At 43.0% G+C, this 24,148-nt stretch overlaps 1 protein-coding gene across 1 annotated transcript in view; it reads left to right on the top strand.

Moving 5' to 3' along the window:
- Positions 1-17,205, top strand: part of LOC120021877 (high affinity cAMP-specific and IBMX-insensitive 3',5'-cyclic phosphodiesterase 8B-like) — an 80,020-nt gene extending 62,815 nt beyond the window's left edge. The window contains exons 13-22 of the mRNA XM_038965721.1: positions 185-261; positions 1,720-1,884; positions 3,062-3,107; positions 3,833-3,962; positions 4,351-4,549; positions 8,868-9,085; positions 9,584-9,709; positions 13,370-13,535; positions 15,949-16,078; positions 17,096-17,205. Of these exons, the coding sequence (XP_038821649.1) occupies positions 185-261; positions 1,720-1,884; positions 3,062-3,107; positions 3,833-3,962; positions 4,351-4,549; positions 8,868-9,085; positions 9,584-9,709; positions 13,370-13,535; positions 15,949-16,078; positions 17,096-17,205 (1,367 nt within the window). The remainder of the gene's footprint in view (positions 1-184; positions 262-1,719; positions 1,885-3,061; positions 3,108-3,832; positions 3,963-4,350; positions 4,550-8,867; positions 9,086-9,583; positions 9,710-13,369; positions 13,536-15,948; positions 16,079-17,095) is intronic.
- The last annotated feature ends 6,943 nt before the right edge of the window (positions 17,206-24,148 follow it).

Genomic DNA, 24,148 nt, shown 5'->3' with positions numbered 1-24,148 from the left:
GTACATAACACATCATTGTACAGAGCAGCCTGCCACCACAGGTCCAGTGGTCTGATGTGCTACGTCCGTCATACATGATTCAGTTCACAAGCTCATATAATATCAACTAGAATGAAATGTTTGACTGGAAGACGAGTATGTTATAGTACTGTAGTCCTGATAACTTATGTCTTGTTGTCTCCAGCACCCAGTCTGCAAAACCGCAGGTACTCATCTGTAGCCAGAATCCACTCAATGACCATAGAGGCCCCCATCACCAAGGTACAGTGCACACAGACGCCACACACTCACACACACACACACACACGTTATCCTCGTGGGGACCTAAAATTCATTTCCATTCAAAGTCCTATTTTCCCTAGCCCCTAACCCTAACCCTTACTTACCCTTAACATAACCCTAAATTTAACCCTAATCCTAAACTTAACACGTAACCCTAATCCAAACCCTAAACTTAACTCCTAACTCTAAACCTAACCACTAAACCATTACCTTAACAGTAATTTTAACCCTAAACCTAACCCCTAAGCTGAAAATAACCTTTGTCCTCATGGGGACATGGGACATGTCCCCACGAGGGAGAATTGTCCTTGTTTTACTATCCTTGTGGGAAATTTGGGGGATTTTAGGTCGCCACAAGGATAGAAGAACCAACCAACCCACACACACACAGACACATTCTCCTCTCCTTTCCCACTCTGTGCTCCTTCCAAACCAATAGAGGATGTTCCTAGAACCATACCTGACACTCCCTGAAGCTAGCGCGAGGATGAAGACCTATCAGAGGCAATAGAAAGTTCAACATATCTTTTCAGAGCCCTCTCAACCACAGAAAGACCACATCACATGGCGAAGATCTGGGACACAACAAGTGTGGTTTGAAGTTCCCATATTGTTGGGACATAACTTCTAGCCGACCCAACTGACAATTGATGGTTCTCAGAATGTCACAGGAATGTTCCCGGAATAGTGCTCTGAGAAACCGATGGAAAGTTCTCCAAACGGTGTTCTCTGAACATTTGCAAACATTCTTGGAATGTTATGCAATTTCAAGCTGTTTACAGTTCTGTGGCCAGTGAAACTCGAAGTCTGTCCATCTGACTGAACAGTGTCCAATAAACCTGATTGGCAAGCACCAGCCTTGATTACAACGTCAGGTTTGACCTGAAGATTCTAATGATTGTGACAACAGAGTTGAAAGATCTGTCAGTCTAATCTGACTCTTGTGCCAGTCTGAGTTTTAAATAAAAAACCAATTCACTGACGAGAGTTCAACAGGAATGGATGGTGATTTGATGGGATAGGTGAAGGCCTTGTTTAATTGCACAGATCTGGGATCAGCCTATGACTGAAAGCCTCTCCAGAGACCAGAGTGTAACTCTAGGCTTTATGATGTTCCTATCTTCTCTGACTAGCTGCTTTATTTGTCTATTTGGTTCCCGACATGATTTCTACGGCATCACATGCAGAGCTCCCTGAAACAGGCTCAAAGAAAGACTGGCTTCTGGCTGATGAGTGACGTTTCCCTCAGTGCTGTGTGTGTGTGTGTGTGTGTGTGTGTGTGTGTGTGTGTGTGTGTGTGTGTGTGTGTGTGTGTGTGTGTGTGTGTGTGTGTGTGTGTGTGTGTGTGTGTGTGTGTGTGTGTGTGTGTGTGTGTGTGTGTGTGTGTGTGTGTGTGTTAAATAAAATGTAACTGTGTGCTACATCTCCCTCCTCCAGGTGATCAACATCATCAACGCGGCTCAGGAGTCCAGTCCGGTGTCCGTAGCGGAGGCGCTGGACCGGGTCCTGGAGATCCTGAGGACCACAGAGCTCTACTCTCCTCAGCTGGCCTCCAAGGAGGACGACCCACACACCAACGACCTTGTAGGGGGGCTCATGAGCGTGAGTTAGGGGCTACAGACACGCTCTCACACACACACACACACACACACACACACACACACACACACACACACACACACACACACACACACACACACACACACACACACACACACACAAACATACTTACACACACACACACGTACACACACATTCCTTCACAGGCCCAATTTAATCAAAGTCTGGAACCAGTTTTTAGGATACATGAAAAATTGAAAATTCCCACACCATGTAAAAGCATGTTTAATTTAGTGAGTTTCCGGGGTTTGTCCCGGAAACTCCTGGCTGCAGGTTTTGATTGAATAGGGCTCAGGTTAAGTTGGAGTTAGGAATGTGATTCCTCCTGGGTCAAGGCTTCAGACTGGACAATGGCTACAAACATAGCTTTATTTACAACAGGATTCACACAATTCAATATAATTTAAAAGGGTTATAAGAAAATGTAAATTATTTTAGGTTGGTCCACAACATTTGAAGTGGTTGGGTGCCATTCGTCCAGTCTCACACAGGCAGACAGACAGAGACCCACTATGACACACACACACACACACACACACACACACACACACACACACACACACACACACACACACACACACACACACACACACACACACACACACACACACACTGAGATCCATTAAACATCCATTACATTCACAGTGATCAACGTCCTGAAACAGAGAGTTATAGACTGTTTGTCGTACAGGGAATTTAACTCTCCTCACCTCTCCTCATAATCTCTCCTCACCTCTCCTCTCCTCACCTCTCCTCATAACCTCTCCTCACCTCTCCTCTCCTCACCTCTCCTCATAATCTCTCCTCACCTCTCCTCTCCTCACCTCTCCTCATAATCTCTCCTCACCTCTCCTCTCCTCACCTCTCCTCTCTTCACCTCTCCTTTCTCCACTCTCCTCTCTTTACTTCTCCTCACCTCACCTCTCTTCACCTCTCCTCACCTCTCCTCATCTCCCCTCATCTCTCCTCAACTCCCCTCCCCTCCTATTCTCACAAACACAATACTCAAACACAAGAGTTCCTGAGTTATGTGGGATATGTCTCGTTGGGTGAATTAGAATGCTGAAGTCATTGTACAATGTCAAATATGTTGTTATTAGCCAGATTTGCGATATACAGTACCAAAAGAGAGTGATTTGTCGTCTTTTTCCTTCTGCAGGACGGCTTACGGAGACTGTCTGGCAACGAGTATGTCTTCTCCAAAAGTACTTTTCCAAGTAAGCACCAGTCTGTTTCCTCATAAAACATCACATAAATATGATATTTATTCATTATCCTACCAGAATACGACTGCTACTTACATCTAGGACCCTGGGGTTCACTCTAACCACACAAACTGAGTCTAATAATGTGTCGTTTTAGTGGTATATTTGTGTTGCATAATGTATTTTTTTTCATGAAATGTAATTACACTGGAACCGTTCACAGTACTACACGTGATGGGGGACATTTAGTGTATGGACCTCTGTCTGTCTGCAGAGTGATGGAAAATACAAAATGTCTCAGATCGTTTATTTAATCAGTTGGAGTCTAGTCCATCGGCAGTCATTGCGTAATCCACTTCTATTTGTTTAAGTCGCGATGGGAGAGAGAATTACGTAATTACGTCTTCTTTCTGAGAAATGGAAGGGCACTGCTGAGAAGTCCAAAAAAGTCCTCTCCTGCTAATCTTTAGGAAGCAGCATGTGCTTTTTGCCCCTTGCATTTCTTAATAGACCTTAGTAGACTTCTTAGTATACCTGTATTTGACCCTTTACCATGAGGCAGTGTTGCTAAGTAACTTAGGCATACAGCTGAGGACTAAATTGGAAATTGTTGTTGTTGCGTATTGCTCTCAAATGTCCCAAATGCAATCAATCAATTGATCAATCAATAAATCAATGCTTGTGCACGCGCGTGAACGAATGGGTGCATGTGTGTGTGTCTACAGATTTGAGCCAGAGTCAGTTGGCCATCCCAGTAACGCTGAATGACATCCCTCCGGCCATCGCTGAGATGCTGGATGGCGAAGACCAATGGGAGTTTAACATCCTGGAGCTGGAAGCTGTCACCTGTAAGAGGTACGGAGGGAGGAGATGAGAGAGAGAGAGAGAGAGAGAGAGAGAGAGAGAGAGAGAGAGAGAGAGAGAGAGAGAGAGAGAGAGAGAGAGAGAGAGAGAGAGAGAGAGAGAGAGAGAGAGAGAGAGAGAGAGAGAGAGAGAGAGAGAGAGAGAGAGAGAGAGAGAGAGAGAGAGAGAGAGAGAGAGAGAGAGAGAGAGAGAGAGAGAGAGAGAGAGAGAGAGAGAGAGAGAGAGAGAGAGAGAGAGAGAGAGAGAGAGAGAGAGAGAGAGAGAGAGAGAGAGAGAGAGAGAGAGAGAGAGAGAGAGACCAATACAGAAGGGACTTGAACGAACACCCTCTCTCTATCACTCATCTATCTCCCCTGTCCTCTCTCTGTCATCCCCGCAGACCTCTGACCTACCTGGGCTTGAAAATCTTTGCTCGGTTCGGGGTGTGTGAGTTCCTGAGCTGCAGTGAGGCTACTCTACGCTGCTGGCTCCAGGTCATAGAGGCTAATTACCACGCCTCCAACTCCTACCACAACTCCACCCACGCCGCTGACGTCCTCCACGCTACAGCCTACTTCCTACGCAAGGAGAAGGTCAAGGTAGGCCAAACACACACACACACACACACACACACACAGAGATAAAGACTCTCCTCAGAGGCCTGATGAAGACCTTTCGGTCACACCTGCAATATGCTATGGAAGGATACAACAGTGCACTGTACCTAGAGATTGGTTGGATGTGCACACGTAAACTACTTTCACAAGTGAAAGGACTACTGACACCAGCTAGCTTGAATGTATCAGCGCAACATTATCACGGCCTGACATCTCAGTGTGTTGACTGATACATTGATCTATGTAATTCCCTGCCATGTGTTTTCAACAGCGTGTAGAGTATCAGTTTGCTTTGCTTGGCAGGAGATGAATGTATGTCAGTGACCAGTGAGAGTTGTAGTGGGGATGTTTTTATTGTCTTCATATTGGACTCAGTCAATACGTGTTTTGCCTTGAGGGCATTGAGATCCTAATACATTGCCTTTCTTTTCTCCCCGCTTATCCCCTCCAATAAATATCTCCTCTTCTTGTCATAAAGTGAACATTTGCTAGTGATTATTATTATTAGTTGTGCTCGCATTGCGTGCATTTTTTAGGTATTATTCCTTTGTTGAGTATGAGGTTATGCTGAGAGAGAGTTTACACAGTATTTATAGCTTATGCACGATCTCAGACAATTGGGCATGAGTAATCGAGCACTCAAACGGGCGTCCAAACTTGATCTTTAACAAGAGATCGAAATGTTTTCTTGAAGACAACGTTCGTTTGCTTTGACTCTAGTGTTCCATTTGTACATGTGCATTTGCGGTGCACAACAAAAAAAGAAACCAAGCCAAGCGTCACACAGTTCTTCTCACTAAATCCCCTTTCCCCTCCGTGTCTCAATCACTCAATTGCGTTCCGACCGCTGCCTCTACACACGCGTGCTGAGTGCGCAAACAAGCTTCTGTAACGGATGTGAAATGGCTAGCTAGTTAGCGGGTACGCGCTAGTAGCGTTTCAATCAGTTACGTCACTTGCTCTGAAACCTAGAAGTAGGGTTGCACCTTGCTCTGCAAGGGCCGTGGCCTTTGTGGAGCGATAGGTAACGACGCTTCGTGGGTGTCAGTTGTTGATGTGTGCAGAGGTTCGCTGGTTCGCGCCCGGGTCGGGGCGAGGGGACGGTTTAAAGTTATACTGTTACATTGATGCTGTTGACCCGGATCACTGGTTGCTGCGGAAAAGGAGGAGGTTGAAAGGGGGGTGAGTGTAACGGATGTGAAATGGCTAGCTAGTTAGCGGGTACGCGCTAGTAGCGTTTCAATCAGTTACGTCACTTGCTCTGAAACCTAGAAGTAGGGTTGCACCTTGCTCTGCAAGGGCCGCGGCTTTTGTGGAGCGATGGGTAACGACGCTTCGTGGGTGTCAGTTGTTGATGTGTGCAGAGGTTCGCTGGTTCGCGCCCGGGTCGGGGCGAGGGGACGGTCTAAAGTTATACTGTTACACTTCCATTAGGTCTACAGATGTAAATGCCTATAAAAGTGTATCCAACTGATGGGATACACAAGCTACACTCCTTGCCAAATGATGACAGTTTTATCACAAATTCAAAATGGACTGGTTGACTGAAATAGGGAAATATGTGTTCTAACAACGAACGCTGCAGTTTTGGAATAATTGCTTCCCGTCTATTTTCCGGCTTAGGCTACTTTGCGAACTACTAGTGCCATTTAGTATTGGTTAGTTTAGGCTATAACCAGAGATTGCAGTATTTCTGTTACATGTATTTGAAATACGTATTTTTCATTTCTTCTGAGTATTTTGTATTTTGAATTTCACTGGGCTGAACTACACTTCAACGTATTTTCTGTTTTGTATGAACAATGAACAATTGCAAAGCATGCTGAGTATATTCTAATGAGCTCCACCCCAAAACAAGGCCAATAATACCCAGTGTGCTTTGCAGTTCATTTTGACATGTTCCTTTTCACATATACATTTACATTTTTATCCAGAGTGACTTGCCCAACTAAGGTAGATAAACTACATATCATAGCAAGAACAACTTTTTTTGTTACTGTTATTGAGAATGTTGTTGCAGTCTTGTATTTTGATTAAATACATTGATCTTTATGGTATTTTGTCATTGTATTTTGTCATTTTTGCCATCCCTGGCTATAACCACAAACATAGACAATAAAATATGAAAATATGCAAAAACATTGGTTTAATCAAGACAAAGAGTGTATTTTCATCAGAATCATTAAGCATAGGCCGACTCACCAAACTGATGCCATGGCTGTAACTCATCACCGTGCAGTGTTCAAATGTGGAATTGTGAATCCATTTTAGAAAATTCCAAAGAACAGGCAGAATAAACTAAATTTGAACGTATGTACATAAAAGAAGACATTTTGGTTTGTAACCTGAACATGTTTTCTTTTAACTCACCAAATTCGGCCCCGTTTCAAATTATCACTCTTTGAAAATAACTGTTCCAGACACGAGATGCGCATCACTTCGCACTGGCATAAAATAGTTGTCTTAACTGGTATAAAGGCTCGGGAAATAGGAGCGTCTTGTCTGCTAAATTAACAAAACAGTGCTATGCCAAAGCAAGCTTTTTGAAGATTGTGTTCCACAATATAATCAGTTTGTTACTTTAACAAGGCAAGTCAGTTAAGAAAAAAATCTAATTTTCAATGACAGCCTAGGAACATTGGGTTAACTGCCTTGTTCTCGGGCAGAACGACAGATTTGTACCTGATCAGCTCAAGGATTCGATCTTGCAACCTTTCGGTTACTGGCCCAACACTCTAACCACTAGGCTACCTGCCGGTTGCAATAAATTCATCTTAAATGGCACTTGTTTTTTTATTGACTGAATATATACAGGGAAATTTTGCAATTAGTATTTGTTATCTGTAATGGTTATGATAAATTATGCATTGTTGCGCACTGTTGGCATATACAGCGCCTTCAGAAAGTACTCAGACCCCTTGACTTTTCCCACATTCTGTTACATTACAGTCTTGTTCTAAAATTAATTAAATAAAACATGTTCCTCATCAATCTACACACAATACCCCATAATGACAAATTGAAAACAGGTTTCTAGAAATGTTTGCAAATAGAAATACCTTATTTACGTAATTATTCAGACCCTTTGCTATGAGACTCGAAATTGAGCTCAGGTCCAACCTGTTTCCATTGTTCATCCTTGAGATGATCCTTGAGATGTGGTAAATTCAATTGATTGGACATGATTTGGAAAGGCACACACCTGTCTATATAAGGTCCCACAGTTGACAGTGCATGTCAGAGCAAAAACCAAGCCACGAGGTCGAAGGAATTATCCGTAGATCTCCGAGACGGGATTGTGTCGAGGCACAGATCTGGGGAAGGACACCAAAACATTTCTGCAGCATTGAAGGTCACCAAGAACCCAGTGGTTTCCATCATTCTTAAATGGAAAAGTTTGGAACCACCAAGACTCTTCCTAGAGTTGGCCGCCCGGCCAAACTGAGCAATCGAGGGAGAAGTGCCTTGGTCAGGGAAGTGACCAAGAACCCAATGGTCACTCTGACAGAGCTCCAGTGTTCCTCTGTGGAGATGGTAGAATCTTCCAGAAGGACAACCATCTCTGCAGTACTCCACCAATCAGGCCTTTATGGTAAAGTGGCCAGATGGAAGCCACTTCTCAGTAAAAGGCACGTGACAGCCCACTTGGAGTTTGCGAAAAGGCACCTAAAGACTCTCAGACCATGAGAAACAATATTCTCTGGTCTGATGAAACCAAGATTGAACTCTTTGGCATGAATGCCAAGCGTCATGTCTGGAGGAAACCTGGCACCATTCCTATGGTGAAGCATGGTGGTAGCAGCATCATGCTGTGGGGAAAGATAAACGGAGAAAAGTACAGAGAGATCCTTGATGAAAACCTGCTCCAGAGCGCTCAGGACCTCAGACTGGGGCGAAGTTTCAACTTCCAACAGGACAACAACCCTAAGCACACAGCCAAGACAACGCAGGAGTGGCTTCGGGACAAGTCTCTGAATATCCTTGAGTGACCCAGCCAGAGCCCGGACTTGAACCCGATCGAACATCTCTGGAAAGACCTGAAAATAGCTGTGCAGCGACACTCCCCATCCAACCTGACAGAGCTTGAGAGGAACCGCCGAGAAGAATGGGAGAAACTCCCCAAATACAGGTGTGCCAAGCTTGTAGCGTCACACCCAAGAAGACTTGAGGCTGTAATTGCTTCTTTTTTTCCAAGTACTCGAGCACTCCAAAACAAAGCTATCAAAAAATTTCTAAAAATGTCAAATTTCTATTCCTTGTAGTTGAGTAACATTACTTCCTGGTTGTATCGTTTTCTCAGGGCAGTCTAGACCAACTGGACGAGGTGGCTGCATTGATCGCGGCAACGGTCCATGACGTGGACCACCCGGGGAGGACCAACAGCTTCCTGTGCAACGCAGGAAGTGAGCTGGCCATCCTGTACAATGACACAGCTGTGTTAGAGAGTCACCACGCCGCCCTCGCCTTCCAACTCACCGTCAGGGACAGCAAGAGCAACATCTTCAAGAACATCGACAGGTACAGTCACACAGAGCTTAGAGCAACATCTTCGAGAACATCGACAGCCTAGCCTAGTCCCATATCTGTTTGTGCTGTCTTCCATATGTTTGTGCTGTCTTGCAAACTCCTATGGTCAATGTCACCGGCATGACAATGAGCATAAGAGTTGGCAAGACAGCACAAACATATTCTGGGACCAGGCTAGAGTCACATAGAGTTTAGGAAAGTAAAAGGTGGTTTCCACATGAAGCTTAAAGTGTTTCTACAGTAGAATTCCTAACCAGAGGCCATGTCCTTGTCAGAAGAATGAATTGACATGCCTCTTCCTCTACGCCATAAGAGGGATCACTAAACCACTGGCGTCAGATATGGAGCATGTTGGGTTATTACCCTGGAACATATCATGTGATGTGATTCACTTCTAGATTTGTATGAACCTAGAACTTCTTTGAAAACATTGAGGACAGTTGATTATCCTGGTCCTGTAACCCGCCTCTCTGTGTGTGTTTATATTAGGACTCAGTTCCGGACATTGAGGCAGGCCATCATTGACATGGTGCTGGCTACAGAGATGACCCGCCATTTTGAACATGTCAACAAGTTTGCCAACAGCATCAACAAACCAATGGCTGCCATCGAGGAGTCCAGCTCAAATGTAAGACACAGACTTCTCTGTGTATGTGTGTGTTTGTGTGTGTGTGCTAGCGTCCGTGTGCAGTTTATTATTATATAATAAAGTCATTAACATATGCTCATCGTGGTGTGGGAACGGAAAATACTAATATATATATACGTATAAACTCAGCAAATAAAGAAACGTCCTCTCACTGTCAACTGCATTTATTTTCAGCAAACTTAGCATGTGTAAATATTTGTATGAACATAACAAGATTCGACAACTGATACATAAACTGAACAAGTTACACAGACATGTGACTAACAGAAATGGAATAATGTGTCCCTGAACAAAGGGGGTGTCAAAATAAATCAAAAGTAACAGTCAGTATCTGGTGTGGCCACCAGCTGCATTAAGTACTGCAGTGCATCTCCTCCTCATGGACCGCTCCAGATTTGCCAGTTCTTGCTGTGAGATATTACCCCACTCTTCCACCAAGGCACCTGCAAGTTTCTGGACATTTCTGGGGGGAATGTCCCTAGCCCTCACCCTCCGATCCAACAGGTCCCGGATGTACTCAATGGGATTGAGATCCGGACTCTTCGCTGGCCATGGCAGAACACTGACATTCCTGTCTTGCAGGAAATCACGCACAGAACGAGCAGTATGGCTGGTGGCATTGTCATGCTGGAGGGTCATGTCAGGATGAGCCTGCAGGAAGGGTACCACATGAGGGAGGAGGATGTCTTCCCTGTAACGCACAGCGTTGAGATTGCCTGCAATGACAACAAGCACAGTCCGATGATGCTGTGACACACCAGACCATGATGGACCCTCCACCTCCAAATCGATCCCGCTCCAGAGTACAGGCCTCGGCGTAACGCTCATTCCTTCAACGATAAACGCGAATCCGACCATCACCCCTGGTGAGACAAAACCGCGACTCGTCAGTGAAGAGCACTTTTCGCCAGTCCTGTCTGGTCCAGCGACGGTGGATTTGTGCCCATAGGCGACGTTGTTGCCGGTGATGTCTGGGGAGGACCTGCCTTACAACAGGCCTACATGCCCTCAGTCCAGCCTCTCTCAGCCTATTGTGGACAGTCTGAGCACTGATGGAAGGATTGTGCATTCCTGGTGTAACTCAGGTAGTGCTGTACCTGTCCTGCAGATGTGATGTTCTGATGTACCGATCCTGTGCAGGTGTTGTTACACGTGGTGCCACTGCGAGGATGATCAGCTGTCCGTCCTGTCTCCCTGTAGCACTGGCTTAGGCGTCTCACAGTACAGACATTGCAATTTATTGCCCTGGCCACATCTGCAGTCCTCATGCCTCCTTGCAGCATGCCTAAGGCACGTTCACGCAGATGAGCAGGGACCCTGGGCATCTTTCTTTTTGTGTTTTTCAGAGTCAGTAGAAAGGCCTCTTTAGTGTCCTAAGTTTTCATAAATGTGACCTTAATTGCCTACCGTCTGTAAGTTGTTAATAACTTCTTATGGCTGCAGGGGCAGTATTGAGTATCTTGGATGAAAGGTGCACAGAGGTGCCCATAGTAAACTGCCTGCTCCTCAGTCCCAGTTGCTAATATATGGATATTATTATTAGTATTGGATATAAAACACTCTGAAGTTTCTAAAACTGTTTGAATGATGTCTGTGAGTATAACAGAACTCATATGGCAGGCAAAAACCTGAGAAAAAATCCAAACAGGAAGTGGGAATTCTGAGGTTGGTCAATTTTCAACCAAGCCCCTATTGAATACACAGTGGGATATGGATGAGTTTCCACTTCCTACGGCTTCCACTAGATGTCAACAGTCTGTAGAACCTTGTCTGGTGCCTCTACTGTGAAGTGGGGCCGAAGGAGACAGGAATTAGTCAGGTCTATCATGACCTGACCATGCGCTGACCATGGGCGTTCACATGAGAGGGAGCTCTGTTCCATCGCACATCTGAAGTCAATGTAATTCTCCGGTTGGAACGTTACTGAAGATTTATGTTAAAAACATTCTAAAGATTGATTCAATACATCATTTGACATGTTTCTACTGACTGTTACGGAACTTTTTGACATTTCGTCTGCTTTTAGTGAACGTGCTTCCTGACTTTGGATTTGTTTACCAAAGACGCTAACAAAAATAGCTATTTGGACATAAATGATGGACATTACCGAACAAAACAAACATTTCTTGTGGAAGTGGGAGTCCTGGGAGTGCATTCCGACGAAGATCAGCAAAGGTAAATGAAGATTTATAATGCTTTTTATGTGTTTTGTTGACTGCACAATTTGGCGGGTAACTGTATGGCTTCCTTTTGTGGCTGAATGCTGTTCTCAGATTATTGAATATTGTGCTTTTGCCGTAAAGCTTTTGAAATTTGACACAGCGGTTGCATTAAGAACAAGTGTATCTTTAATTCTATGTAAAACATGTATCTTTCATCAAAGTTTATGATGAGTATTTATGTTATTTGACGGCCTCTCTGCAATTTCTCCAGATATTTTGGAGGCATTTCTGAACATGGCGCCAATGTAAACTGAGGTTTTTGGATATAAATATGAACTTTATCGAACAAAACATATATGTATTGTGTTACATGAAGTCCTATGAGTGTCATCTGATGAAGATCATCAAAGGTTAGTGATTAATTTGATCTCTATTTCTGCTTTTTGTGACTTCTGTCTTTAGCTGGAAAAATGACTGTGTTTGTCTGTGATTTTGCGGTGACCTAACATAATCGTTTGTGGTGCTTTCACTGTAAAGCCTATTTGAAATCGGACACTTTGGTGGGATTAACAACAAGATTACCTTTAAAATGGTATAAGATACATGTATGTTTGAGGAATTTTAATTATGAGATTTCTGTTGTTTGAATTTGGCGCCCTGCACTTTCACTGGCTGTTGTCATATCATCTCGTTAACGGGATTGCAGCCATAAGAAGTTTTAACAATGTCTACACTGTATTTCTGATCAATCTGATGTTATTTTAATGGACAAAAAAAATGCTTTTCTTTAAAACAAAAGGACATTTCTAAGTGACCCCAAACTTTTGAACGGTAGTGTATATATCATAAGCATTAATGAGAGAATGGGAATAACAGGCTAAGTATTTTGACATTTATCAATGAACTGTTCTAGGTGGTGGATCATTCTTGACGCACGCGGCAAACTGTTGAGCGTGAAAACCCCAGCAGCTTTGCAGTTCTTGACACACTCAAACCAGTGTGCCTGGCACCTACTACCATACCCCGTTCAATGGCACTTCAATCTTTAGTCTTGCCCATTTACCCTCTGAATGGCACACATACACCATCCATGTCTCAATTGTCTAAAGGCTTAAAAATCCTTCTTTAACCTGACTCCACCACTTCATCTACACTAATTGAAGTGGATTTAACAGGTGACATCGATAGGGGATCATAGGTTTCACTTGGATTCACCTGGTCTCTCTATGTCATGGAAAGAGCAGGTGTTCCTAATGTTTTGTACGTCAGTGTATATTCACACACACGGTCAGTTCCATGTAAAAGGACCCATGAGCACCACCATGTGAAGTTCATAGGAGCGTATCAAATGTAGTGTCAAATGAAAGCTAAGCGTCTATATGTGTGTTTGCGTGTGTGTTTGTGTCTCTGACCTTGTCTGTGTGCGATTCTGACCTTGTCTGTGTGTGTTTCTCTGTAACAGAGTGAAGGCAGTGACAGCGAGGGCCCAGCCAGTATCAGGAACAGCCCAGAGAACCGGCTGCTGATCAAGAGGATGATGATCAAGTGTGCTGACGTGGCCAACCCCTGCAGACCCCTGGAGCTCTGCATAGAATGGGCTGGACGCATCTCCCAGGAGTACTTCGCACAGGTGAGTGGGCAGTGTGTATAAAAAGATTTCTATTAGAAATGGTTTTGGAGGCAGGTCGTAGTACTCCTAACCAAAACTTCAGCTAAAATCAGCTGTGTTCAGTGTGGTTTTAACCCGGCTCAACACTCTAAGAAAGGCGGGAGAGTATGTCATAGCAGCTTTGGCTTTTCTCCTGCTATAGGACAGTGTCTGCAGCTGGCCATCCTGACCTTAACAACTGTCTACTTCAGCTATCTGTGTGCACCAATAGATCTGTTCCCTACCATTTCTGCCTCTCTCTTTCTGCCTCTATCAGTCTGTCTGACCTTGTCTGTCTGTCTGTCTGTCTGTCTGGTGGTATACAGTGTGGGAAATGCATTTGTGTTGTCACATACAGATTTATTTTTTGTAATATATTTTAGATAAAAAAGTTAGGACACTTGTGAAATATTTTAAATTGGCCAGATAATGTATTTTATTTATATATATATATATATATATTTTTTTTTTAAATACATGCCAGATGTATTACAGAATGTATTTAAAATGTATATATAATCGTATATAAAATGTATATCACAATATATGTTAAATGCTTCAGAAAATGTATTGAATGTATTTCAAAAAAGACATAATTTTTACAAGTATTTATCGATATATTTGGTCATTATTATTTTTAAATTTAGTTGGAAATGGTTTGTTAAATATATTCCAACATGCATTTAAATGTATTTGTAAGAGATATATTTTTTTATTCAAATGTATGGCAAATAGCTCAAGACCCAAATGTGAAATGCACTGTCCTCAAATGACCCAAATTCAGAAGAAATAGTGTGTCATTATAAATGTTTACTCATAACTCGCGATCCACTGTTCACATGCTCAGGACCCACTTTGGGTCCCAACTATAGTTTATCAAACCCTGTTCTAATAGGCTGCGGCCGCTACAATATATTTTGTCAAAATGCATTTTTATTGTACTTAACACATATCAAAAGCATACTAAAAACACTAACATGCGTTTAAATGACTACAGAAATGACAACAAACATGATACATTATCAGTCATGTAGTGACTCCACGTCTTTCATTGTACACATGACAAATCAACAAACAAACTTTAGGAGAGCGTTCCAACCAACATCCAATGAGCAGAACTTAATATGTACTGGGTCATTCCACAAAATGAGTGTTAAGTAGAAATTGAGCACAATATGGAATTGTAAAAGCCTGTTATAAGAAATGAAGTGCCCTTTAATATAGACCACAGGTAGAATTCATTAACTCTGATTTTCATTATGAAAAAAGACTTGACTTTGTGACTTAAAGGAAGATTTTAACCCACTAATCCCCAAAATGTCTCCAAGTGTTCACCATCGTTGTAAAGCCCTAGTTATTTTGTTGCTTTGACAAAGTTATTTCTGAAGATGATTATTTATTTCATGTGATTAGTGATTCATTTATGTCTGTGCCTCATTTTAAGGTTCACCCTGTTACGTGAATTGAACTCTATTTATTTCTAAAGAAACATTGAGCTTCTAACAGTCAAATCATTGTGTAAAGAAAGGTGAGCTGGTTCTACTCTTTTTGGCCATTTTCTGATTTTTTGTGTTGAAAAACTGAGCGGGTCGAGCATAACACGTCAACCCTGTTACCCTTAGATAGACAAGCTAGGAATGCTTTACCAACCGAAAAATGTGTGTGAATCTTACATTACATTGCCCCTCACTGTTGCACACAACAAGCTTCCATTCCCTGTCACAAGGGGATTCATGGCTGATTTAACTAGTAATTACCAGTTCGAGGGCCGTTCAAGTGGATTTTTCCCAGATGTGGTTATTTTGGTTATTTACGCAACATAACACCGCTAACCATCCACTCTAGAGCCATATAATACCACTCATTGGAAGCACAAGTCCTAGAACTACACTTTGACATATTGAGGGGCGTTGTAGGATGTATCGTTTTTGTTTAAATAATAACCATTTTTCATTATTTAATTAAGGTGAAGAGGCACTTACTTTTTTGAGATGGGAACACTTTTTTTTAATGAAATTGAACATGTGCTCTTCATGACAGAATGTGACATTTTTGTGAAATCCTTAGTTTACATTTTTTACTCACCATCACAATTTAAATTATATCACAGTTTTGGCTTGGTGGCCCAAAAAAACTATCTCCGTTAATCAATATGTAAAGTTTATTCATTTAAGAAGTCAAATTAGGAAACACATTGGCCACGCTGTAGACTAGATGTCATGCATTTCTGGAACATTGTCAGGTGTTACAACCATTTTAGCAAACATGCAAATGTATCCACAAGTATTTTGGAAAAATAAATCTGTATGTGGTGTGACTGTGTACATATATCTCTTGTATACTACAGTATGTGTGTGTGTGTTAACCTGTGTGTGAATCTATCCTTATATTTTAGACTGATGAGGAGAAGAGACAGGGTCTACCGGTGGTCATGCCTGTCTTTGACAGGAACACCTGTAGTATCCCCAAGTCTCAGATCTCCTTCATAGACTACTTCATCACAGACATGTTTGACGCTTGGGATGGTAAGAACACACACACACACACACACACACACACACACACACACACACACACACACACACACACACACACACACACACACACACACACACACACAGAGGACCCACAGGGAGGGGGGAGGAAATATGGAATAGAACTTTCCCATGCCTTCCCTCCTCTCTTCTCCTCCTCTCTTCTATTCCCTCCATCCCTGTAAAAGAGGTAGAGTCTTCCTTCTCACGTCACAGTGGAGCACAGTAGCCCAGAGGAAGGAGAGAGGGAGGGAGAAGGGGATGGGTCAAAAGAGGATAGTATACAGTTATTCCCCATTTCACCGTTCCCTCTGACATTGGGGTGTTGCCGGAGGTTACCCCCCTCCATCAGAGAAGGGAACACGTGTTTAAATTCAATAAAACTGATGATGTCACGGAAAAGTTCCTAGAGGCCACTGGGACAGGGTGGAGAAGCGGGGGGGTATCCGGGGGCCGGAGGGGTTAAGTCAAGACGCAGTGAAGCAGGACCTAATGTACACACACACAATAGCACAAACACACAAGTACACAAAAAGTGGATACAAAAGCGCACACATTCACAGACGCACACGCAGAAGCACAAAGGCCGCGTTTAGACAGGCAGCCCAATTCGGATCTTTGGCTAATCAGATCAGCTGTGAAAAAGATCCGTTGTAAAAAGATCTGACGTGATTGGTCAAAAGACCAATTAGTGGAAAAAAGATCAGAATTGGACTGCCTGTCTAAACGCAGCCTTTGTGCTTCAGTTTTGTAACACACACACACAAACACACACACACACACACACAATCATATCGCACATATGCACTCACACAGCAGGTTTTAATGAATCAGGGTCAGGGCTGGGCCATTGCCGGGTGGTTGCCAGGTCAAGCTCATGCAGAGGGGTAACAAATGAGTCGGAAACTAGGAAGTAAACAACAGACACACACGCTGCCTGAGACCCAGTTGCCCCAGCTGTCATTTCCGCTGGCGTTAACCTCACACTCTCCTCTGCCCCCCCCCCAGCCTTCGCCAGTCTACCTGGCCTCATGGAGCACCTGTCAGAGAACTACAAGTACTGGAAGGGTCTGGACGACATGAAGTGCAAGAGCCTGCGGCCGGCCCCTCCTCCGTGACCCCTCCATCCCTCCCTCTCTCTCCCCTTATCCCTCCATCCCTCCCTCTCACTGGGCTGGGGGAGATGTAGCCCGGCGCTGGTATTAAGCCCCTCCCACGGTGATTCTACCCAGCTCCACACACAATGGACTGTAGACCATTGTAGACCTCAAGAGTCTGTAGACCTCAGAGTCTGCAGCTTGGAGCCCTGAGAAGAGACCAGGGGACTGACATACTGGCTGACAAATGACACCCCAATTCCCCATATAGTGCTCTCCTTCTGTCCAGACATCTTTCCCATCCCTAGTTATCGGATGTTACTTAAAACTGATTTCAAACAGAGAATCATTACGATGCCCCATGGCAAATTTAGCATGGGGGGGGGGGGGGGGGGGGGGGCTCTGGTCATAAGTAGTGCAAAGTAGTGCACTACATAGCGAATAGGGGGACATTTGAGAATTGCCCACTGAGACTCTCCAGCCTCTTCAGACCCCTCTGTGGTTCCTCTTGGGCCCCTAATGTGACTCTACAGCCCTCCTGACAATCTATCCCAACCAACCGCACTTTAGCAGCTCAAAAAAACGTGTTACTTTCTCACATCTTTTCATTTTTTCCCTGTGATGTTGTCTGTGTTCTATATCTGTTTCTTTTATCTCAGGCAAGTGTCTGCTGTTGTTTGTCGTACCTCTGGTTTCTGTCCATCCTTGCTTAGTCCCTACGGTAGTGTGTGGTGATGTGGGGACCAAAGGTTTGCTGACACATGAACTCCTTCTACTGTACCAGGAATAATAGAGGAGAGAGCACAGAACTAAAGTACGTAGAGAGAAACCTGTTCCCTGAATCACACACACACAGCCAACTTATAAAACTGTAACTTAGCTCTCCTTGTTCTCTCTCCAGATGGAAGTATTAGGTAATATTGAGCTCTGATAAGCCCAGTTAGGCGGAGTAAAACAGAGATGTGTGTGTGTGTGTGTGTGTGTGTGTGTGTGTGTGTGTGTGTGTGTGTGTGTGTGTGTGTGTGTGTGTGTGTGTGTGTGTGTGTGTGTGTGTGTGTGTGTGTGTGTGTGTGTGTGTGTGTGTGTGTGTGTGTGTGTGTATTTGGCAGCAGACCCAGAGCGGTCTGTGTTCGCTCCATACCTGGGAGGTTTACAGAGCAGAGTCCAGCTGAACTGACTGCTGTAATATCTCTCTCTACGGGGGAAAACCAGAGCTTTGCTCAGAAAGCCAGGCCTCACGGGCAGCTCGCCCACCACCATGCTCCCCCCTGGGGGTAGAACCAGCCCTCACTCTGCCCCCTCTGGAACTCAGCTCCAGGCATGGCTCTTAAAAGAGAACACTGGGGCTTAGTGGGAACAGCATTAGAACAGCATTAGAACAGTATTCTAACTCTATTAGCATCAAGTGGGGGAGAAAACAGCAGTATATATTAAGTACAGTTGATCTTTACAACTTAGAAGCCACAGCAGTGAATTATCTGAGCGACAGTAGGCTAGTGTACTGTTTTATGACAGCTTGCATTGAAGCTAGTCCTAATTCATTACTTTAAATGGGTCATAAAGTTCCAGTGAAACAGTACATTCATTTAAACATCGAAGGCACATTGAAGTGGACACACACTGTAGCTAATTGCAATCTCCAAATATGAAGGGAACAAATTAGCGTTGGCTAAGCAAAATACTATTCCAAAGCACAACTCTGTGATTTCTAACATTTCAGTTGTGCTGTGGTGTGCGGTGCAATAGTAGGAGTGCGTTTCATTTTCCAACTGCTTTTTGTCCCTCCTGCCTCCCCGTAATGTGTTGCTGGTCCATTGTGAAGTAGCATGGTAGTGTGGTCTGAGCAGAGAGCCGCCTCACAAGAGCCTGATGAAACCACCATGGGACAGACAGCATGAAATACTCGGCTGGCCCTGGCTCGAATTACACCCTATTCCCTATGTAGTGCCCTACTTTTCGGACAGATATTTATGTGGTGAAAGACTGGCACACTTAGCTCTTGGGGCTTAACCAGTTGCATCTTAAATGCACTCGATTGCCTATATAGTGCACTACGTTTGACTACTTTTATCAAAAGTAGTGCACTATCAAGGGTATATGGGGTTATTTTAGATTGACCCTGTCTTTGGATCCTCTCTGGGAAAAGAGCACTTTCAGCTCCCAGCACACTCTACTGCTACCTGGTTCGGTTTGGCTCAGTTTTCAACTCTGGCTAGTCTGCTATTAAAATATGATTTCAAATGTCACTATAATAAAACATGCTGTCCATCCATTTCTTTCTCTTGTCGTCTAGAATCACATTACCGTGTAGTTGTCTCCCTCCAGTGGTTGGCAGTGGGGAATGCAGTTTCAGTTCGTTTCCTTGTGCAACAGCAGCGGCCATACAAGACAGGCTTAGTCAGAGGTGTTGTGAATGGGTGGTACGCTTTGAGTTTAAAGTATGTGTTTGCGTGTGCGTGTGTAAATTGAACCGACAAAATCAAAACTGGTGTACGTATTAAACCAAAGGCACAGTGATCTTCTTTAAGGTGCCTTACTTTGACCCTCTCCTCCAAAACAGGGTTCAGAGTTCACGCTTCAAATGGTTTGTTTGGCTTCATGTGGTTCGTTAGTGTTCGCGAGCAGCTGAACAAAGACACCGGACTAAGCCATAGAGTACTTAACCTTACTATTTTAACCTGTATTTTATTGTTCCAAATGGCACCATATTCCCTATGTAGGGACAAAGAAGTGTGCTATGTGGGAATAGGGTGTCATTTGATACTGGTGAATACTACAAGTATTATGGAGAGAAACTTGTGTTTGATAATGACTGTGTGCTAGTTTCAGAACATGGTAAGACAAATGCCTTAACTCACTCAGTCAAGGCTATGCTAGTTTCACTGCTATAGGACACTGTAAACTACCTAGCTTCTGCTGACGTAAACAACCCACTATCTAGTCTCCCATGGACTGTTTTCTATTGAGCCTAATCTATTTTCAATGAATTATGTTTTTGTTTGTTGTCAAGTGAGTTTTGGTCCGATCTGATGTGACACCCACATGCTTGTCATCCTTTTCTTCGAACTCTCAAAGATGAACCGTTTCTGCCGTGAGAGCAGGGCGTGGCATCTACTGTGATGTCATTTTAACCAGGCTGTGGGTATGGAGAATGTGCCAATCCCTTTATTTTCTATTGTTTCCAAGCAGAACAACCAACAGATATTCTGCAAGCATTAATGTACATAAGCTTTATTTTGTGGTTATTGGCTGTGAAAAGGCAAACGTAAAATATTGTAGAAATGTTTTATGTCTTTTTGAAGGACTTGATGGTTTGATGCTTTAGTTGTGTATCAACCCACCGGGCAGAAACCGGTTGCATCAACGTTGTTTCCACATCATCAGATAGATTTAAAAAAGATATGATGTTGAATCAACGTGGAAAACTGATTGGATTTGCAAAAAGTCATCAACGTAAGGGAATTATATTTGTATTTTTTATAAACATTTTTTTTTTTTTTACCTAAATTTAATGACATGGTGACATTAGTTTTTTTTTGATTTCTCGTTGAATTCACTATAGTTGACGTCACAATCAAAGTGTAAATCCAAACTAGATGTTGAAATGACATCTGTGCCCAATGGTGGATATCATTTCAGTCTTTTCTGGCCTGTGCCAGAGGATGTCTTCTTTTGTTGTTGATTGTCGACACTTTATTTTAAAATGTATATGTGAGAAACAATAAAAGTATTTTAAAAATAATTTGTGACATTCATTTGAGGCTTTAAAAAACAAGCCAGTGAGGGTTTACATATTGTTAAAATAAGCATACAGACATCTGGCAAATAAATGTGACCAACTTGAAGACGATGCAGGCTTTGAGGACATCAGATTAAATAAGGACATCAGATTAAAATTGGAGACTTGGAATGCGCAGCATTTCAGTTGTAAAATCACTGAACCAACAAACATGTATAAGAAATTTCAGTCACATCACACATTCACTAGACTGATCAAACAGGCATTACACATCCATTTACCTCAGAGACAGTGATAGGATGATTACACTAGAAACCAACAACATAAGAACACTTATGGAAAATAAATACAATCCACCCCTCTTTAAAACCTTTCATTACATTATGGACATCATACCTGCACAGCATTTATCTTAATACGGATAATGAAAAAGGCAAAACAGTATTTTCCCCTTCCTTATAGGTGGGAGAGTGGGGTAAATTGAGCCACCCTTGTTTCTAGGAAGAGGTCATAATTGTATGGAGTCTGTGAAGGGAGAACCCACATGAAAAAAGTGGTAAGCAAGTTAGGTCCAAAAGATGGATGTTCACCAAGTCAAATGAATTTATTGTGTTAGAGGTTTCATGATGCTTGCATCTAAACCAAAGTAGATCATTTTAAGATTGTTCTGTACATCAGTTGGGTCTCTATAAACTTCAATAATGTCCTAGACCTAGCATGAAAGTGCATCCTTGTAGCTGTCTGTGTTAATAAAGTCTAAATGTTTGCCTTGGGGTAAGTTGAGCCAATGGCTAGTTGAGCAAATTGAAGTGCTTTCTTCCCCGGCACAATGCAAGCCATTATCGCTGGGATATGAGGTAACAACAGGACCTGGCCTATGTTAAATGTGTTTGTTAGGTGTCTAGCCTCTTAAAAGACGTGTAAAATTATTAAAAGACAAAAAAGTTATTGTGATTGTGTTGAATTCTGTTTGGGAAATAAAGACAGACATGGTTTTAAAAAGGTAATATTTAATTCAGTACAGAAATTTGTTAGCAGCTTAACTTACCTGTCCTGTGGCTCAACTACCCCATACCCAGGGTAAATTGTGCCAACAGACCACTTTTTGGGGGGACAAGTTATGTTTTCAAAACTGTCATGTGATTATTTCCAGAGATACAAAACATCCTGAAATATATGTAGATATCTTTGTGTGTGTGTGTGTGTGTGTGTGTGTGTGTGTGTGTGTGTGTGTGTGTGTGTGTGTGTGTGTGTGTGTGTGTGTGTGTGTGTGTGTGTGTGTGTGTGTGTGTGTGTGTGTGTGTGTGTGTGTGTGTGTGTGTGTGTGTGTGTGTGTTGACTGATGAGAGCGCTTCAAGAAGGAGGCATCACAATGACGGACTCTGAGCTGTGGTGAGGTGATGGATGAAAAGAACGAGAAAGAGAGGCAGAGATAAATAAAGAGAGAAAGAGAGTGATGAATGAAATGATCAAATATACAGACAACAAATTCCAATTGGCTATACTAAAACTCTTTAACATCGTCCTTAGCTCTGGCATCTTCCCCAATATTTGGAACCAAGGACTGATCACCCCAATCCACAAAAGTGGAGACAAATTTGACCCCAATAACTACCGTGGAATATGCGTCAACAGTAACCTTGGGAAAATCCTCTGCATTATCATTAACAGCAGACTTGTACATTTCCTCAATGAAAACAATGTACTGAGCAAATGTCAAATTGGCTTTTTACCAAATTACCGTACAACAGACCATGTATTCACCCTACACACCCTAATTGACAACCAAACAAACCAAAACAAAGGCAAAGTCTTCTCATGCTTTGTTGATTTCAAAAAAGCCTTCGACTCAATTTGGCATGAGGGTCTGCTATACAAATTGATGGAAAGTGGTGTTGGGGGTAAAACATACGACATTATAAAATCCATGTATACAAACAACAAGTGTGCGGTTAAAATTGGCAAAAAACACACACATTTCTTCACACAGGGTCGTGGGGTGAGACAGGGATGCAGCTTAAGCCCCACCCTCTTCAACATATATATCAACGAATTGGCGCGGGCACTAGAACAGTCTGCAGCACCCGGTCTCACCCTACTAGAATCCGAAGTCAAATGTCTACTGTTTGCTGATGATCTGGTGCTTCTGTCACCAACCAAGGAGGGCCTACAGCAGCACCTAGATCTTCTGCACAGATTCTGTCAGACCTGGGCCCTGACAGTAAATCTCAGTAAGACCAAAATAATGGTGTTCCAAAAAAGGTCCAGTCACCAGGACCACAAATTCCATCTAGACACCGTTGCCCTAGAGCACACAAAAAACTATACATACCTCAGCCTAAACATCAGCACCACAGGTAACTTCCACAAAGCTGTGAACGATCTGAGAGACAAGGCAAGAAGGGCCTTCTATGCCATCAAAAGGAACATAAATTTCAACATACCAATTAGGATCTGGCTAAAAATACTTGAATCAGTCATAGAGCCCATTGCCCTTTATGGTTGTGAGGTCTGGGGTCCGCTCACCAACCAAGATTTCACAAAATGGGACAAACACCAAATTGAGACTCTGCATGCAGAATTCTGCAAAAATATCCTCCGTGTACAACGTAGAACACCAAATAATGCATGCAGAGCAGAATTAGGCCGATACCCACTAATTATCAAAATCCAGAAAAGAGCCGTTAAATTCTACAACCACCTAAAAGGAAGCGATTCCCAAACCTTCCATAACAAAGCCATCACCTACAGAGAGATGAACCTGGAGAAGAGTCCCCTAAGCAAGCTGGTCCTAGGGCTCTGTTCACAAACACAAACACACCCCACAGAGCCCCAGGACAACAGCACAATTAGACCCAACCAAATCATGAGAAAACAAAAAGATAATTACTTGACACATTGGAAAGAATTAACAAAAAAACAGAGCAAACTAGAATGCTATTTGGCCCTAAACAGAGAGTACACAGTGGCAGAATACCTGACCACTGTGACTGACCCAAACTTAAGGAAAGCTTTGACTATGTACAGACTCAGTGAGCATAGCCTTGCTATTGAGAAAGGCCGCCGTAGGCAGACATGGCTCTCAAGAGAAGACAGGCTATGTGCACACTGCCCACAAAATTAGGTGGAAACTGAGCTGCACTTCCTAACCTCCTGCCCAATGTATGACCATATTAGAGAGACATATTTCCCTCAGATTACACAGATCCACAAAGAATTTGAAAA

This window comes from Salvelinus namaycush, chromosome 26 (genome assembly GCF_016432855.1).
Source record: "Salvelinus namaycush isolate Seneca chromosome 26, SaNama_1.0, whole genome shotgun sequence".
Taxonomy (NCBI): Eukaryota; Metazoa; Chordata; class Actinopteri; order Salmoniformes; family Salmonidae; genus Salvelinus; species Salvelinus namaycush.
The sequence above is the reverse complement of the archived record's forward strand: the minus strand, read 5'-3'. Positions and strand labels throughout refer to the sequence as shown.